The sequence below is a fragment of the Sus scrofa genome, chromosome 1 (assembly GCF_054392235.1).
Source record: "Sus scrofa isolate SSC_HxYL_T2T_F1_AM1 chromosome 1, Sscrofa_HxYL_maternal_Yorkshire_Landrace_v2.0, whole genome shotgun sequence".
Classification (NCBI taxonomy): Eukaryota; Metazoa; Chordata; class Mammalia; order Artiodactyla; family Suidae; genus Sus; species Sus scrofa.
In genome coordinates this window covers 132283089-132301498 of record NC_139383.1, presented here as the reverse complement: position 1 = coordinate 132301498, position 18410 = coordinate 132283089, and the positions used below count along the sequence as shown (strand labels likewise).

General features: G+C 38.4%; 1 protein-coding gene across 18 annotated transcripts in view; it reads right to left on the bottom strand.

Moving 5' to 3' along the window:
- The window catches only part of CEP152 (centrosomal protein 152), a 103627-nt gene that overhangs the window by 14302 nt on the left and 70915 nt on the right, over positions 1-18410 (bottom strand). For 10 of the 18 annotated variants that reach the window (XM_013993031.3, XM_084970756.1, XM_013993033.3 and 7 more), the window contains 3 exons: positions 18033-18164; positions 13730-14380; positions 7590-7725 (listed from right to left, as the gene is read on the bottom strand). In XM_013993031.3, the coding sequence (XP_013848485.2) occupies positions 7590-7725; positions 13730-14380; positions 18033-18164 (919 nt within the window). Of the gene's footprint in view, positions 1-2387; positions 2556-7589; positions 7726-13729; positions 14381-18032; positions 18165-18410 lie in introns of all 18 variants that reach the window. The other 8 variants (XM_005659632.4, XM_013993032.3, XM_013993030.3 and 5 more) reach the window with 1 other exon arrangement.

The following is an 18410-nucleotide window of genomic DNA, read 5'->3' as shown; positions in this document are numbered from 1 at the left end:
CGGCCTCAAAAGGCACTAGGGAGAATAACCTACACATGGTGTCAAATATTATTGAAATGTATAAATAAAATGTATGGTACCAAGTATTATTATTTAAAAATAAAAATCATATCCAACTGCCCTTGTCATTTTATTATCAGACTTTACAATAGCTACACTGTATCTACATTTACAGTTGGACAAATTTATTCTCACTCACAATCTTAGCCTCTAAAGAGCTAAGCAATCACCATAGGAATTGCAGTTGTTAAAATTTTTATCACAAAATTCCTAAGACCTTTTCTTGCCTTAAAATAATTATTCTTGATCTCTAACAGACTTAGGAAGCAGTAGGTGGAAGCACGTGCCTTCTCTCAGGCAACAGTATTTACCAAGTGTGCTCTAATGCCAGGTACCGGGCCAAGTGCTGTGACAGGATTTGATCCTGGATGATGAATGTTACAAAACTTGTAGGAGAAGTTCCCATTGTGGCTCAGTGGTAATGAGCCCAATTAGTATTCATGAGGATGCAGGTTTGATCCCTGGTCCTGCTCAGTGGGTTAAGGATCTGGCATTGCCATGAGCTGTGGTGTAGGTCACAGATGCAGCATGGATCCAGTGTTGCTGTGGCTGTGGTGTAGGCCAGCAGCTATAACTCTGATTCAACCCCTAGCCTGGGAACTTCCATATGCCTTGGGTGCAGCCCTAAAAAAAGAAAAAATAACAATAATAATAAGATAAAACTCAAAGGACCCGTGAGGCATATACAACAGAAGAACCCAGTCAAGCCCAGGGTAGTTAGCTCTTGGAGGAAGTCATGCGCCAGGAGGTTGACCGGTAGGCTCTGGCAAGCAATGTGATCAGGATGGGAAGACACTGTGATAAAGGAAGAGATGCAAAAAGGTCTGGAGAAAAGAGAGTGAAATCCACACCACAGCTCTGTGAGGAAACAAGAGGGCTTGGGGGAGATGCACTGAGGGTCTGGCAGGTGTGGGAGGGCTACCACATAGCCAAAGGGCTTCTTAAACCACGTTAAAGTGTTCATATCTCATATCTCAATGGCTGGACAAGCCACTGAAGGGCTTTAAGCAAGAGAGTGTCATAATCCCATTTAATTTTTTGAAAACTCATTCTAGCTGCCCAATGGAGAATGGACTTCAGGGGTCAGACTGGGAGCAGAAAGAGGTGACTGTTGCCCAGGCAAGTGATGGAAGTGAATGTAGAAAAAAAAAAAGTGCACCTATCCACCTGGTCTTTTCTGGATGATACATTATTTGGGACCCTTGCATTCAGTTCTTCCTTCAGTCAAACATTTATGATGTTTGGTATGTATGGGCATTACAAGGAAAAACAAGGCAAGACATATCCCTTATTCTCAAAGAATGTATAAATTAGAAAAAACAGTGGGCAAGGAACCAAAAAGTTAACTAGAGAATGTTACTAGAGGAAGAGCCAAGTGCTCCAGGGCCACACAGAAGCAGCCTGTCTAACCCAGACTGGGGAAAATCTAGGAGGGCTCTGCAGATAAGGGATTTCTCAGTCGGATCCTAAATGATGAGGAAGAGTTAGGCCAGAGCAAGAATAAGAGGGAAAGTGGAGGACAGAGTGACAACAAGGTCCAGCAGTAAAAGCAAATTCCTGACCAGCTCAGGAATCTGAAATATTTCAGATGTAAAACGTAAACAGCACAGGGTACAAGTGAAGAGTGAAAGGTAAGAGAGAGCAGCCTGGTGAGCCCAGGAGCTTCCGTTCTTCAAAAGGATGATAGGACATGGAAGAAGACAGAGCTTTTAGCACAGCTTCCTGACAATGCTGTGAAGAATGGACGGTAAGGAGGCCATATCAGACCCGTATGTCTTTGTTCATGTCTTCTCCCTCTGCCTAGAACGCTGTTCTCTTTGGCAAATACCATCATACTACAAGGCTTAGTCAAGACTTCTTTAAGAGGAGGAAGAGTTCATTACCACTCTTTCTTCCAGGTTTACATGAACGTAGTGTCAGTGACACTGAGAGCTGCAATTATTTATTAATCTGTCTTTAGTTCTCCTTACTTAAAGATAAGTGTCTTGCAGGAAGGGAAGAGCATCCTGCACATGTCTATCAGAGGTGGAATTCCATCTGAGGTATTCATTGCTGGATCGCCAGTGCTTAGAACACTGCTTGACACATATTGAGCACTCAAAAGCTATTCAGTCAAAAAGAGAAGGAATGTGACCTTTTAATCAGAGCTCCAATTTTCCTCTTGAGTTCAGTAATAACAAGTTGGTTAGTTAAAAACAAGGTCCAAATTAGTTTATAAAAATCCCCAAAGAGAATCAGTGCCTACATTAACTAAAATGTCACATTTGAACATTTCAACAAGGATCAAAGAGATTTATACTGGTAGTAGTGCTACTTGAAATGCTAACCTCCGATTTTTTCCACTACAGCTTTGTGCTTCCTTTCTAAATGCTGAAGATGCCTACAGCATTTCTCCAGTTTTCTTTTCAGATCTTGACCTTCCTGCTTTGCCTTTTCAAGTTCTTGGAAGCAGTGTCCACAGCATGAATCTTTAATTTCAAGGATCTTTTTCTTATCTGCAAAAATTAAATGATAGCAAACTTTTATATATCAATTTAGACTAAGAAAAGGAAGGAAGGAAGCCAGATGACACGACTCAAGGCCACAATGTAACTGAAAAGAGCATGATGCTTAAAAGAAAAAGAACTGAATTTAAATCCTATTTCCACTATTTTCTGTGTTTCTCAGAGACTGTATTATGTAACTTCCCTAAGACATCATTTTTTTAGTATGTAAAATTGATAAATGCCATCTATTTTAAAAACTGCTGTGAAATACAATGATCAGATCTTAGATCTACAGTTCCCCACTAAAAGGAACCAGGCATCTTTAAGAAATGGCTGATACCAGTACTGAGGCAGGGTATATACAAGATGAAACTAGAATATTTCACTATGCTAGAAAGTAAGAAATTATTAAAAAATACTGGCATGTCACAAGGACATAAGAGCCAGTTTGAAGGGGCTCTACTCACTAAATCTGGAACAATTTGAACACTACTTAGATATGGCAATGAATTATAAAATACTGAAAAAATGAGGATTTGAGTCACACCAATCCTACCAATAATGGGATGGATGGATAGAGAGATGGATAGGTAGGTAGGTAGGTGGATAGATAGATAAATAGACAAATAAATAACTATACAGACAGACTAGAGAGGAGGACTCTCAGTGATAAAAACATACCAAGTGCCAAATGACAAAAGTAGAGGTAGGGTTTGGAGGTGGAAAAATTATAATTTTGCAACCACCATAGTACAAGGTGGATAAAATAAACATCATTAATGATTGCCAAACATAAAGAAGAGTTTAACGAGGAGAAGGACATCGTCATGGTCTTGAAAGTGTCTCCCCACAGACTGCTTATTAGTTGTGTGGGGGGATAAAAACACAGTAATTATACAGAGAAGAAATCAGACACCTTGACAAGGTGCTCAAATGAACCGCGCCAATTAAGGACAAATGGACATCATGCATCTCAGATGTGATAACACGTCACCTGGGCAGAGTTCCAGCTAAAACACCACCCCCAAATCAAATGACAAACATCAGACAAACCCCAAGTGAGGAAAGTTCTGTTAAAAGACAGGAAGTTGGGGGTGTCGGGGAGAGCGAAGAATATGTTCCTCGAAAATATCAATGTCATAAAAGGCAAAGAGAGGCTGCAGAAATACCTGAGATTAAAGGAGACTAAAGAAATGTAACATCAAAACGCAAAAGCCGACCCCAGACAAAGTGCTATACAGGAGAGGGAAAATGCTGTAAAAGTCTTTACTGGGTCAATTGACAAAGTCAGAATACAAACAGTAATTTGACACAATATACATTTTCATCTAAATGTTATATCTACTATGCTAATAAGATACTGAAGAAAAGTCTTTTTGGAAAAATACACACTGAAGTATCTGGGGTATTAAAGGCTACAGAGTAACTGAAAGGGCACAATGTGTATAACTTACCCTCAAAAGGTTCAGGAAAAAATGAAATATTCACAGACATGTACACACAGAGGAGCAAAAATGGGGTAAAATGTTATCAGTAGGTACATGTAAAAAAAAAAAAAAAAAAAAAGGAGTTCCCATCATGGCCCAGGGAAAACGAATCCTACTAGGAACCAAGGGTTGCGAGTTCAATCCTTGGCCTCGCTCAGTGGGTTAAGGATCTGGTGTTGCCATGAGCTGTGGTGTAGGTCGCAAATGTGCTCGGATCCTGCATTGCTATAGCTGTGGTGTAGGCCAGCAGCTACAGCTCCGATTCGACCCCTAGCCTGGGAACCTCCATATGCCGTGGGTGTGGCCCCAAGAAGGACAAAAAGACCAAAAACAAAATAGGTACATCTAGGTAAAAGGTATAAGTGTTCTTTGCAACTATTTTTATATTTTGCAACTTTTCTACAAGCTTGAAATTGTCTCCAAATGAATAAAAGATTTAAATGTGTCAGTAAGTACAAATGCATAAAAATTGTTTGGCACAGTACCTGCATAGAGCAAGAATACAATAAGTAATAGCTATTGCTATTAGTAATGTATAGAATTTATACAATTTAAGTAATATAAAAAATGATATAGAAATAGATCATTATTATGAATAGAACTGATATAATAAAGCAGAAATACAAATTGGCCCAGGCTCAGAGGCCAATATTCAAAATGTTGATATAAAAACATTGGTCCAGCAATAATTATTCTTAGCTCTCTTCTGACTTTTTAGTTTCATTTAAATGATGCTATTATTTATTTATTTATTTTGCTTTTTAGGGCCACACCCGAGGCATGTAGGTTCCCAGGCTAGGGGTCAAATGGAAGCTACAGCTGCTGGCCTACGCCACAGCTCACAGCAATGCCAGATTCTTAACCCACTAAGCAAGGCCAGGGGTCGAACCCACAATCTCATGGTTCCTAGTTGGATTTGTTACCACTGTGCCATGATGGGAATTCCATAAATGGTGCCATTTATGTTTATAAGTATCAAAGGATTTGTGAGGCACCATATTGGTACCATACATGGCACATATATTTAAGATACTGTGTTCTAAAATAAGAAACCAGCAAATGCCCATTGACTATATTCATATAATGGAATACTATACAGCAATGAAAAATGAATGAACCAGTGCTGTATGTATTAATAAGGACAAATCCTAGAAGCTCAATATTAAGCGGAAGAAAAAACAAGTTACAAAGACTTTATAAAGTAAAGACAATTTTTATACTGTTGAAAGACAAAGCCATAGCTTTTTGAGGATACTTATATTTAGTCAAAATATAAAGGAAAGTAAGAAAATAATTTTTTAAAATCAGGGTATTACTCAGAGTGTGGGAGGTTATAGGATGGAATTATGGTGAAACACACAGGGGTCTTCAATATTATATATGATGTTCTACTTCCTAAATCAAATAGTGGGTTTCCAGTTGTTAGGTTCATAACTTAACATGTGCATTACATATGCTCTTTGCATATATCAAGTATTTCGTAATTAATGTATAAATTACATTTTAAAAAGATATTAGGAGACTATAACTAAACCACCAACAGGGAGACTCTCTGGTGATAGGACTGTAAAGGACTTTATCACTAATGTATGTTTTGGATTTTTTTTTTTTTTTTTTTGCTTTTTAGGGTCACACCTATGGCATATGGAGGTTCCTAGGCTAGGGGTTGAATCAGAGCCAAAGCAACGCCAGATCCTTAACCCACTGAATGAGGCCAGGGATCGAACATGTGTCCTCATGGATACTAGTCAGATTAGTTTCTGCTGAACCACAACGGGAACTCCTGGTTTGGATTATTTAATACTCTTTTTTTCTTTTCTTGCGGCCGCACCTGTGGCATATGGACATTCCCAGGCCAGGGGTCAAATCAGAGCTGCCACTGAAGCCTATTCTATAGCCATGGCAACATGGGATCTGAGCCACATCTTCGACCTATGCCACAGCTTGTGGCAATGCTGCATCCTTAGCCCACTGAGCAAGGCTAGGGATAGAACCTGCATCCTTAGAGAGACAATGTCAGGTCCTTAAGCCACTGAGCCACAAAGGGAACTCCATACTTTCTGATTTATGAATTTGTTAATGTGGAAAAAAAAATTTTTTACGGGGAAAAAATTTTTAAATAAATCCTTTTATAGGCTGATTTGTCCTAAGTCAAAACTAATTTTCTTTCACATTGGACTTCCCAAAAGCAAAAAAAAAAAAAAAAAAAAAAAATCTGAAACTCTTTTCTATATATTTCACAAATTAGAAAATAATTCTCAGGTTATTCCAAATATAGCAACTTATAAAATGATATTGAAAATTAGGAAGCAAAATACAAATTAAGGTGGTACTACCCTGCACCTAATTGGCAAAAACATATTTTCAATCATAGAGAACCTAGCAATAAGGGAAAAGGGCCTCCAGATGGTGAGAAAAAGAACTGTCAACTTACTTGTTAGGAAAGGCAGAGGTTCTCTAAGACTCTGGTAATATGCCTACTTATTTAGAAATAAGTGGAAACTAAGGTTATTGACTTCATACATATGATTTGCTCCGGCAATTCTTAGTTCTTTTCCAGGTTACAGTGGAGACAGCAGATAAGAAACAGAAAAAGTATGAATGGTTTGTATGTGGAAGGAAGGGGCAGGTCAATGTCCTAAAAGGACGAGAGCTTACAAGGACTATGGCAGTTTCTGGTTCAAAATCTCAGGGAATATAGACAGTCTAAGCCCATATTCCCCAGAGAGCTCTGAATCCTTCAAGGGCTGTAGTTGAGTGCAAGGATTCTTTTTCATACTGACCACGCTAAGTCACTAAGTAAAAGTTACACTATTAACTCATCAAATATTCAAGGAACATAAACTATGTGCCACTGTTTACTGAGTGGTGGAGTAGGAGGAGAGAAAAACACATCCCGGGGGAGTTCCCTTCAGGTTAATGAACCCAACTAGGATTCATAACGATGCGGGTTTGATCCCTGGCCTCACTCAGTGAGTTAAGAATCCGGCGTTGCTGTGAGCTGTGGGGTAGGCCAGCTGTTATATCTCTGATTAGATCCTTAGCCTGGGAACCTCCATATGCCACAGCTATGGCCCAAAAAAAGCAAAAAGAAAACAAAACACTCCCAAGCCTCAAGAAACCCACAAATAATCACCAAACACTTAATACACTTCAGAAAGAGTCTATTAAAAATGGTTGAAATACGTTCCAGTCAATTGAATGGAAAGGTCTTGGTGACTTGGCAGTTCTCTTATGTGTATCTTGACTTCTCAACAGAGCCAGGGAATAGAAATATGACTGCATGACAAAATTCTCATTATTCTTTTTACAGTAAGAGGCACTTTTGAATGGAGGGACAACCATGAAAGGATCAGAGGAAGAGGACCTAAAGCAAGGCTGTCATCTAATGCAAAATGAAACCAAGGGGGAAGACACAGGTTAGACAGGAGCAACAGCACACGTTTATTCCCTCATAAAAACCATGCACGTCTTTCTCTTCATTTTATCCTCAGAGCAACCCCCAAGAATGTGATTATGGATGTTGCAAAGACTAGAAGGAACAAAATTCCATTACCAGCTTCTGCCCCTCTCACGGGCAGGGACTGAGCACGTTGTCCAGAGGCAGGTGTGGGGAGGGCGGCCAGAGCTCCAGGGCCGCCTCTGCCAGGGACCTCTGTGGCAGCATCCTTGGAAATCTCAGTCATAGTTATCTGAAACAGATGATCTTCATAGTTAACGCCTAGTAAAAAATCTTTGCATGGTTCTCTAATTTGAAATGCTGCAGCCCCTTAATCTGCTGTGGCACAAGGGGATTCCAGTGGGACATTCTTTTAAAGTAATATATTTTCAGTAACAACGGACACCACAGAAATACAAAGGATCATAAGAGACTACTATATGCAACTATATGCCAATAAAATGGAAAACCTAGAAGAAATGTACAATCTTCCAAGACTAAACCAAGATGAAATAGAAAAGATGAATGGACCCATCACAAGAACTGAAATTGAAACTGTGATTTAAAAACTTCCAACAAACTAAAGTCCAGGACCAGATGGCTTCACAGGAGAATTCTATCAAACATTTAGAGAAGAGCTAACACCTCTCCTTCTGAAACTATTTCAAGAAATTGCAGAAGAAGGGATACTCCCAAACTCATTCTAGGAGGCCACCGTCACCCTGGTACCAAAACCAGACAAAGACTCCACAAAAAAAGAAAACTTCAGGCCAATATCACTGATGAACATCGATGCAAAAATCCTCAACAAAATACTAGCAAACCGCATCCAACAATACATTAAAAGGATTGCACATCATGATCAAGTGGGATTTATCCCAGGGATGCAAGGGTTCTTCAATATCTGCAAATCCATCAGTGTGATACACCACATTAACAAACTGAAGAATAAAAACCACATGATCCTCTCAATAGACGCAGAAAAAGCCTTTGACAAAATCCAACACCCATTTCTAATAAAAACCCTTCAGAAAGTGGGCATAACGGGAACCTACCTCAACATGATAAAGGCCATATATGACAAACCCACAGAGAACATCATTCTCAATGGTGAAAAGCTGAAAGAATTCCCGCTGAGATCAGGAACAAGACAAGGATGTCCACTCTCGCCACTACTCTTCAACACAGTTCTGGAAGTCCTAGCCACAGCAATCAGAGAAGTAAAAGAAATAAAAGGAATCCAAACTGGAAAGGAAGAAGTAAAACTATTGCTATTTGCATATGATACGATACTATACCTACAGAATCCTAAAGACTCTACCATAAAACTGTGAGAGCTTATCCACGAATTTGGCAAAGTTGCAGGATACAAAATCAATACACAGAAATCGATAGCGTTTCTATATACTAACAATGAAAGAGCAGAAAAGGAAATTAGGGAAGCAATCCCGTTTACCATCGCAAACAAAAGAATAAAATACCTAGGAATAAACCTACCTAAAGAGACAAAAGACCTGTACTCTGAAAACTACAAGCCACTGATGAAACAAATCAAAGATGACACAAATAGATGGAAAGATATACCATGCTCGTGGATTGGAAGAGTTAATATTATCAAAATGACTATACTACCCAAGGCAATCTACAGATTCAATGCAATCTCTATCAAACTACCAAGGACATTTTTCACAGAACTTGAACAACATATTTTAAAGTTTGTTTGGAAGCACAAAAGACCCAGAATAGCCAAAGACATCCTGAAAAAGAAAAATGGAGCTGGAGGAATCAGGCTCCTGGACCTCAGACTATACTACAAAGCAAGTCGTCAAAACTGCATGGTACTGGCACAAAGACAGAAATATAGATCAGTGGAACAGCATAGAAAGCCCAGAATTAAACCCATGCACTTACAGCCAACTCATCTATGACAAAGGAAGCAAGACTATACAATGGAGAAAGGACAGCTTGTTCAATAAGTGGTGCTGGGAAAACTGGACAGCCATATGGAAAAGAATGAAATGAGAACACTCCCTAACACCATACACAAAAATAAACTCCAAATGGATTAAAGACCTAGATATAAGACCAGACACTATCAAACTCCTAGAGGAAAACATAGGCCAAACACTCTCTGACATAAACGACAGCAACATCTTCTCAGATCCACCTATCAGAGTATTGACAATAAAAAGAAAAATAAACAAATGGGACCTAATCAAACTTCAAAGTTTCTGCACAGCAAAGGAAACCCTAAACAACACAAAAAGACAACCCACAGAATGGGAGAAAAACTTTGCAAATGAATCGACTGACAAGGGATTCATCTCCAAAATTTATAAACACCTTCTGCAGCTCAACAACAAAAAAACAAACAACCCCATCCAAAAATGGGCAGAAGATCTAAACAGACAATTCTCCAAAGAAGACATACAGATGGCCAAGAAACACATGAAAAGATGTTCAGCATCACTCATTATTAGAGAAATGCAAATCAAAACCACTATGAGGTACCACCTTACACCAGCCAGAATGGCCATCATCCAAAAGTCTACAAACAATAAGTGCTGGGAGAGGGTGTGGAGAAAAAGGAACCCTCATACACTGTTGGTGGGATTGTAAATTGGTGCAACCACTGTGGAAAGCAGTATGGAGATTCCTCAGAAAACTAAACATAGAACTACCATTTGATCCAGCAATCCCACTCCTGGGCATCTAGCCAGAGAAAACCACGACTCACAAAGACACATGTACTCCAATGTTCATTGCTGCACTATTTACAATAGCCAAGACATGGAAACAACCTAAATGTCCATCGACAGAGGAGTGGATCAAGAAGATGTGGTACATATACACAATGGAATATTACTCAGCCATCAAAAAGAACGAAATACCAGCATTTTTAGCAACATGGATGGACCTAGAAACTATCATGCTAAGGGAAGTCAGCCATACAATGAGTCACCAACATCAAATGCTTTCACTGACATGTGGAATCTGAAAAAAGGACAGACTGAACTTCTTTGCAGAACAGATGCTGACTCACAGACATTGAAAAACTTATGGTCTCCAGAAGAGACAGTTTGGGGGGTGGGGGGAAGTGCTTGGGCTGTGGGATGGAAATCCTGTGAAATCAGATTGTTATGATCATTACACAACTACAGATGTGATAAATTCATTTGAGTAATTAAATAAAATGAAAAAAATAATAAAAAAATAAAGTAATATATTTTCAGATTTTTGGACAACTACCAAATCTCAAATAGAACAAGTGATCTTAAGAAAGCTGTCCTGCTTAATTACTTAAAACACATTATAAATGCTTGATTCTAGAAGCCTTGATTTTGATTATGAAAAATTACTTCACTGTCAGGAAATCTGCCCATGCTGCCAGCTCAAAAGAAGCAGAGGAGGTCAATAGGTACAGAGACAATGTAAACTCTAGGCAATCAAGACAGTATAAGGTTGAGGCCAAAAGGAGTAATAAAAACTGAACCTCATGGTACTCAATGTTTCCAGTTTCTATTCAAAATTAGAGAGAGGCCAAGATGGCAAAAGGCAGAAGCAGCAAAATTTTGGCTTAGTTTTAACTGATATTGGTGATAATTAAAGACAAAACAGGATGTCCCATTGTGGCTCAGGGGTAATAAACCCAACTAGTATACACGAGGATGCAGGTTCCATCCCTGGCCTCGCTCAGTGGGTTAAGGATCCAGAGTTGCTATGAGTTGTGGTGTAGGTCACAGACATAGCTCAGATCTGTTGTTGCTGTGGCTATTGCACAGGATGGCAGCTATAGCACTGATTCACCCCCTGGTCTAGGAACTTCCATATGCAGGAGGTTTGGCCCTAGAAAGACAAAAAAAAAAAAAAAAAAAAAGAAAAAAGAAGACAAAACATATACCATTAAGTTTGCTTGAAAATTTCATTCTCATTAATATTTTTCTTTTGCCCATTATGAAGTGTTATGTTAATATATTTAGTATATTAATTTAAATTATATATTTGATAAGGCATTCATTTTATTGGAAACTGTATTCTTTTGTATCCTCTTCATTTAAAAAATCTTGATCATCTAAGTTATTTTAATGACTTGTTTTATATATATTGGTCATTTTTTCCAGTTTTAATTTTCATAAACAGTTCTAAAAACCATAAATTTAGTCAATCATGATCCTAGCTCTTCACATTTATAGCACCTATACTGCAAATTTATAATTACTGCTTTATACTCATTGCTTTATCTCAAGGTCCTGAGAGTGAATTAGCTCTGAGAGAGCAGAAGGCTGTGTGTATTATGGTTCTGTGACAAATGCCAGATTAGGCATTTCAGAGCCACAATTCTCTCAGGGATGGAATCTGGCCCCACTCAATAAAAACTGCAAAAGTCTAAGTTCTTAGCCAAATTGTGTGATTCTGTCTCCACATAGGTGTGAGACACATAAAAGTCACCCAGAGAATCTTACACTGCTTGCACAATTCTAAGCCCTATGAAAAGACCACAGGGTTGATTATATATTAATAGTAGGAGAAAGGTGGTGTATTTTCTTGACTTTTATAGCAGAGAAAGATTTCCTTTTGTTTATGATTGCAAAGTAAACTTGCAATCATATAACATGATTTCCCCACCACTTCTTATCCTCAAAGTCTATTATTAATAATTCTTCTTAATTATCTACTTTTTAAAAATAGTCTCAAAGTATTTCAGCAGTATACACGGGAAGTAATCTGGCCCAATTATTCTTTACATGAAAAGTAACTATTAAGCATTAACAGCTTTCTGAAATCAAGACTAAAAATATCAACTGGGTTGAACTGGGACAGGGTAAACTGATCTTTCAGGTTCCTTTGGCTCTAAAATTCTGCACTGTTTCAAACAGAAGACGCAGAAAGACCAAGGTGTGTCATCTGTATTCTACCAAAATGCAAGGAATTAGACCACGGACTTGAATTTTATTTTTCAGATGAGCAACTATAATTTATGACTACCCAAGGGATAAGCTAGCGATCCCTAAGTACGGGACTAGAATGCAGATTTCCTTCTTCTAGGTTATAACTCTTCCCAGTAGACATTAATACCAAATGCTCAATCTTGGCCTTGTAAATCTTTAATCACTATATTCTAATGAAACTCAACTCTTCTTATGTCTCAACACTTCTATCAGACAATTTTGATGATATTAGCTTTTTTTTTTTTCCTGTCTTGAAATGGGCTGGGCACAATGCCTAGAATATGATTCCGGATTTTTTGCATATCTAAATTTCTTTTATCATAGGCAGAAAAACTGGTTTTATCAGATCTTCCACACAAACTAAAAGCTGATATCTGAGAGTACTTATACATAAAAGAATACAACTAATTCATTCTATATGTACATATGTAGTACACCAACAAATTTGGGCTTCGGGGTTTCTGTGTTTTTTTTGTTTTTTTGTTTTTTTTTTTGTCTTTTTGCCATTTCTTGGGCCGCTCCCGCGGCATATGGAGGTTCCCAGGCTAGGGGTTGAATTGGAGCTGTAGCTGCCAGCCTACACCAGAACCACAGCAACGCGGGATCTGAGCCGCGTCTGCAACCTATACCATAGCTCACGGCAACGCCAGACCGTTAACCCACTGAGCAAGGGCAGGGATCGAACCCGCAACCTCATGGTTCCTAGTCGGATTCGTTAACCACTGCACCATGACGGGAACTCCGGCTTCGGGGTTTTGTGTGAGTGAGCCATCCCTCTATTTGTTTGTTTCTACATCAGTATTCTTTGTACTTGGCATTTTTTGCCTACATGAGATATAAATTCCTTGAGGGCAAGAAACAGGCTTCCAAACTCTTTAGAAGCTCTCAAGAAACCCTAGTTTAATACAATGCATATTTCTTGAAGTGGTCATGCCCAAAAAACCAAAACAGGAATGAAAGTTATCCAGTTTCTGAAGTCTCAGCCCCTTACAAAGAATAGCATGCATATATATATATATATATATATATATATATGTATATATTTTAGGGAAAAGATGTCTAAAAGTTCTGCTCATATTTGTGGCACTATGAAGAAGTAAAGTTTGGAGGAGAAAAAAAAAAAAAAAAAACAACCAACCAACCCTGCAATCTTTTGGATTTGCTACAATAGTTTTTTAAACCACTGGTAAAAACACGTGTCTCACATTTATGAAACTGGAAAATGGAGAGAGGAAAAAATATGAAATGTAACTTCTCCAATCATCCTTGATGTTTAATAATAGCTCTTTTCACTTATCAGGAACATACCTTTCCCCAGTCGGAGTCAACACTTTCTTTAAGTAGGGAAAGTATATCTTGGAATGCTTTCTGGATACAGTCCTTCAGTTTTTCAAAATACTGCACAGACACCCATTTTGAAGAACAAGTTGAAAGGAGCTCCAAAAGAGGCTTGTTTTCTGAACCACTGGCTTGCTCCTTCCGGGTGTCCCTTAAGAGAAATTCAAGCACAGTTAGGATGTCTTCCTCATACTGCTGGATTTCTAGTTGGATCCGCTTGGCTTCCTGCATGGTCCATTCTCTGCGACTCTGGTCTAGACACATTTGCAATTCTGTCTCCTTCTGAAGAAGTAGTTCAGTTTTTTGTTTCATAAAGTCTTCCTTGGCCGCTGCAAGCACTTCATTAATTTTATTTCGATGATCATCTAAAAATTGCCGGTAATCTTGCTCATTTTGTTCCTGAAGTCTGTGGATTTCTTCTTGCTTCTCTTTGTTCCATTCACTCCGGGCCTTTGCCAGCTCAGCCCTGACAACCACGGGGACTTCCTCATTCTTCAGCTCAAGCTCTCTCTGAAGGGAATGAATCTTCTCTTCCAGTTCCTTTCCAGGTATGGCATTTTTCTTCATAATTGCAATTTCGCTTTTCCATGTCTCTTTAGCTTCAGAAACAGCAAACGATATCTAGAGGACATAACAATGTACACTAAAAACTTGTCATGATTCTCCTCAGCAATAAAAAAAAAATTTAAAGTAACCATTTGGGTTAATCTCTGCACTTACTAGGAAAAGATTTAAAGTCAAAATTAAAGGGGAAGAGTAAATTTAGATAAGACCTTGGTTGGTCCTAAAATACACTTACCCTGAACTTAAGGATCATTTCCCTTATTTTAAATCACCTAATACTTTGTCTCCATATGTTTCTATATGGATAACTAGAAATTTTTAACTGATCAAAAATACATAATTATCTCTAACTTTAGGGAAAAATTCATAATTTTTTTAATACAGATGCTGTCTCAAATTTAAGCCAACGAATGAATTATCTTTTATATGAAGCAAGAGCAGTCTCAATAGGAAATCTTACTATTATTGAGGAATATAACATACCTGTACAATAATTTGCTGACAATGTATTTTAATGCATTTTACAGTTCATTAAATGACAGTATCAAACTGAAAAATTCATTTTTTCATTAATTCAATTTTTTTTATAACAGAAAAACAAGACGTAGATCATAGAAACTAACAGTACATAACCAAAAAGTTAAGAGGGAATCGAAAAGCCAGAGTCCTGGCTCCAACTCTGCCTTTGATTATAGAGGCAGCCCAGCACAGCAGTTAACTCAACAGGCTCTGGAGACAAACTGCTGGAATTAACTTACTGGCTATGGGCCATAGGCCCATTCCTCAACTTCTTTGAGTCTCAGTTTCTTCATCTATAAAATGGGGATAATTACAAGGCCCACTTGACAGAGTCTTTTTAGGATTAAATGACTAAAGGAAATAATTCATTTAAATCACTTTCCAGAGCCTGGCAGACAATAAGACAAAAAAAAATGTTACATAGTTTGTTACTTTTGGCTGTATGGACTTAGAAAAGTCACTTAATCTCTTTTGCACTTAGTGTCTTCTTTAATAATGAGCAGACAGGATGATGACCATGAGTCTCTTTTCCTTCTAATATTTCCTAATGGGATTGAAAGAAGTCATAAGGATACAAATGGAAAAGAAGAGCAGGGCCTCTCCAAAAGTTTGGGCTAGACAGTGGTGCCTGCTATGAATCAATAGCACATATATGCTTTGACTGTTGAAATGAGAGGTCTGCTTTCTTAATTATCAGCTATTATGTAATTATAGCTAACATCTTCAACTATATGGGTTCTTAGATACATGTTGTATACCTTTATTCAATAAAACGTGTTCCTGAATAGTTGGAGATAAATCAAAAATTTTGCATCGTATATCAGGTCAAAGGAACCTACTGTCTAAGATGAGCTTTACAGAGGAATTCACAGCAAAATTCTTTTGCTACTGGCAGAATAACTCAATAGCGATGTGAAACATGTTTGAAACAAGTTTCCTTTCCCTAAAAGGAAAACAGGTCCTGTCATAATAGGTGCCTGGAAATCATTACCAGGTAACTTGGGTAGAGGTGGCAGATCCCAGGGACTCTGGATGATCCACTCAACTTCACCCAAAGTGTGCAACCTCTCACATAGAGTTTTACTCGGAGAATTGGCTGCATTAACCGATTCAGTGTTTCCTGATATTACTGAAAATTAGCATCAGCAGAGGAGCTTTTAAAAATCCTGATGCCCAGGCCACACACTATACCCACTGAAACATAGAGCCTGGAGGTGGGAACCAGAAACAGTATTTTTTAAAAGATCCTCAAGTTTTTCAAATGTGGAGCAAAGTACAGGAACCACTGAACCAACTTGGCTATTTTGGACTCTGGGAACTGGCTTTAAATTTTCATAGATCTTGCTGGACCAGTCCAATCTTACAAGAACTCTGCAGCCAGTGCTATGAAACTGGCTCTTGCTAACCTCATTTGACTTGGAAGAAGGATTTGCAACATGTGAACACTATGTTTTATGGCTGAATAATTATCTGGAATAGTGCTACTCACACCCAAGTGTGGTCCAAAGACTAGCAGCATCACTTCACCTAGGAGTTGGTTAGAAGTGCTTATACTCAGGATTCCCTCCTTAAGTTTGCTATCTGGACTTCTCATGAAGACTATCTGTTCATGTCTTTGGGGTACTTATTCATAGAATGTTTCTCTTGCAAATTTGTATTGTTCTTCTTATCATATTTGATATTAATATTTCTATTTGATTCATTTACTTTCCTTATTTTATTATTCCCTCACTTTTTTATTATATAAACAAAAATGTTTTAAATATTTATGCATGTTTTATCCTATTACTTTAATCTGTCTCCGCTACTGGGCCTTTTTGCCTCACAACTGAGTTATTATGACACATCTGAAATATTCAATTTCTTCTAATTTTTCTATACTTTCATTTAAAAAATGTTTAATTTCTGAATCAACCTAGAGACTGTTGTGATGCAAGGGGTGGGAAAATGATTTTTCCAAAGTGCTCTCTGGCTATCACAAGATTGCTTATTATGAAAGGATTCCTCATTCCTTTGTTTTGAAACAATTTATTAAGCTTTTATTCATACTTGGGCCTATCTCTGAAGTCTGTCTAGTACTGAATGAAAAGGAATTCTATTTTTGTGACTCAACACTGGCTGAAATGTTGCTTTCCAACATCTTCTATTAAGTGTTAGGGCTGGACTACTATTTCTTGTCCAGAATATTTAAAAATTTTTCTAGTCTTTTCAATTTTCCAAATAAATTTTAGAATTATTGTGTCAAATTTCAAAACTATGTTCAGTTTATTGGCATTGTGATTAGAACTGGTCTACACTAATAAATGAAGTTGGGAGAATACAAATGGTTATAATATATGATGTTTCTAGTCAAGGAATATGATATCCCCGGAAAGGAGAGCTGGTTATCTAAAAAGGAGAATAGGGGAGTTCTCGTCGTGGCTCAGTTAACAAATAAGACTAGGAACCATGAGGTTGCGGGTTCAATCCCTGGCCTCGCTCAGTGGGTTAAGGATCTGGCATTGCGGTGAGCTGTGGTATAGGTGGCAGACGCAGCTTGGATCCTGCGTTTCTGTGGCTGTGGCATTGGCTGGCAGCTACAGCTGCGATTAGACCCCTGGCCTGGGAACCTCCAGATGCCTTGGGTGCGGCCCTATAAAGACGAAAAAATTAAAAAATAAAAAATAAATATAAAGGAGAATATATTATAAGACTAGATGGTGTTCCCACTATGGTGCAATGGGATCAGCAGCATCTCTGGAGGACTGGGACACAGGTTCGATCCCCAATTCAGCACAATGGGTTGGGGATCTGGCACTGCCACAGCTGTAGCGTGGGTCACAACTGTGGCTCATATCTGATCCCTGACCCAGGAATTCCATATGCCATGGGGTGGTCAAAAAAAAAAAAAAGACTGCTGACACAGCACAGAAAATAATAGTCATGCTTATGAAAAGACACTATATAGCTAATTTCTCTCAATTTCACCTTAAGACAGGGCAAGGTAGAAAGGGATTTTATTCCGTGGGTAAGGTTATCTTCCACATTATGAGAACTGCATGAACCTGAAATACACATCTTCCCTTCAACAGCTTGATGAGTTGGACCCTGAGTTGATGCCGAACATCCATTACAGACTTAATCCTTCCACAATGCAGTGAGCAGGTGGGAGCACCTGGGACTGAGATGAGGCCCTCCTGAAGTTTCTTACCCGTTTGGCCACAGACTGCTCTTGTAGCTCTTCCCACTTCTTCTGTTCTGCTCTTACAAGTGATTTATACTCTGCAAGCTCAGGCAGTTCTTCCAGCCACCGATGACGAGCATTTCGAACAGCTGTTTCTACCTGCAGGAAAGCGATTGCAAGAGAAAAGAAGTAAAGAGAGGTATAAAATTTCAGAAAGATCCCATATGCAGATACAATTTCATGTGTATGTTACTCTATATTGCATTACAGTAATTAAACTGACTTCAAGCACCCCATTTACCCCAAACAGTAGATTCTAATCCTTCAGGAAGTAGAAATCTATACGTTTGATTGCCACTACTATAATTAGAAATTACAAATTTATCTTGGGGGGAAAAAGGAGAA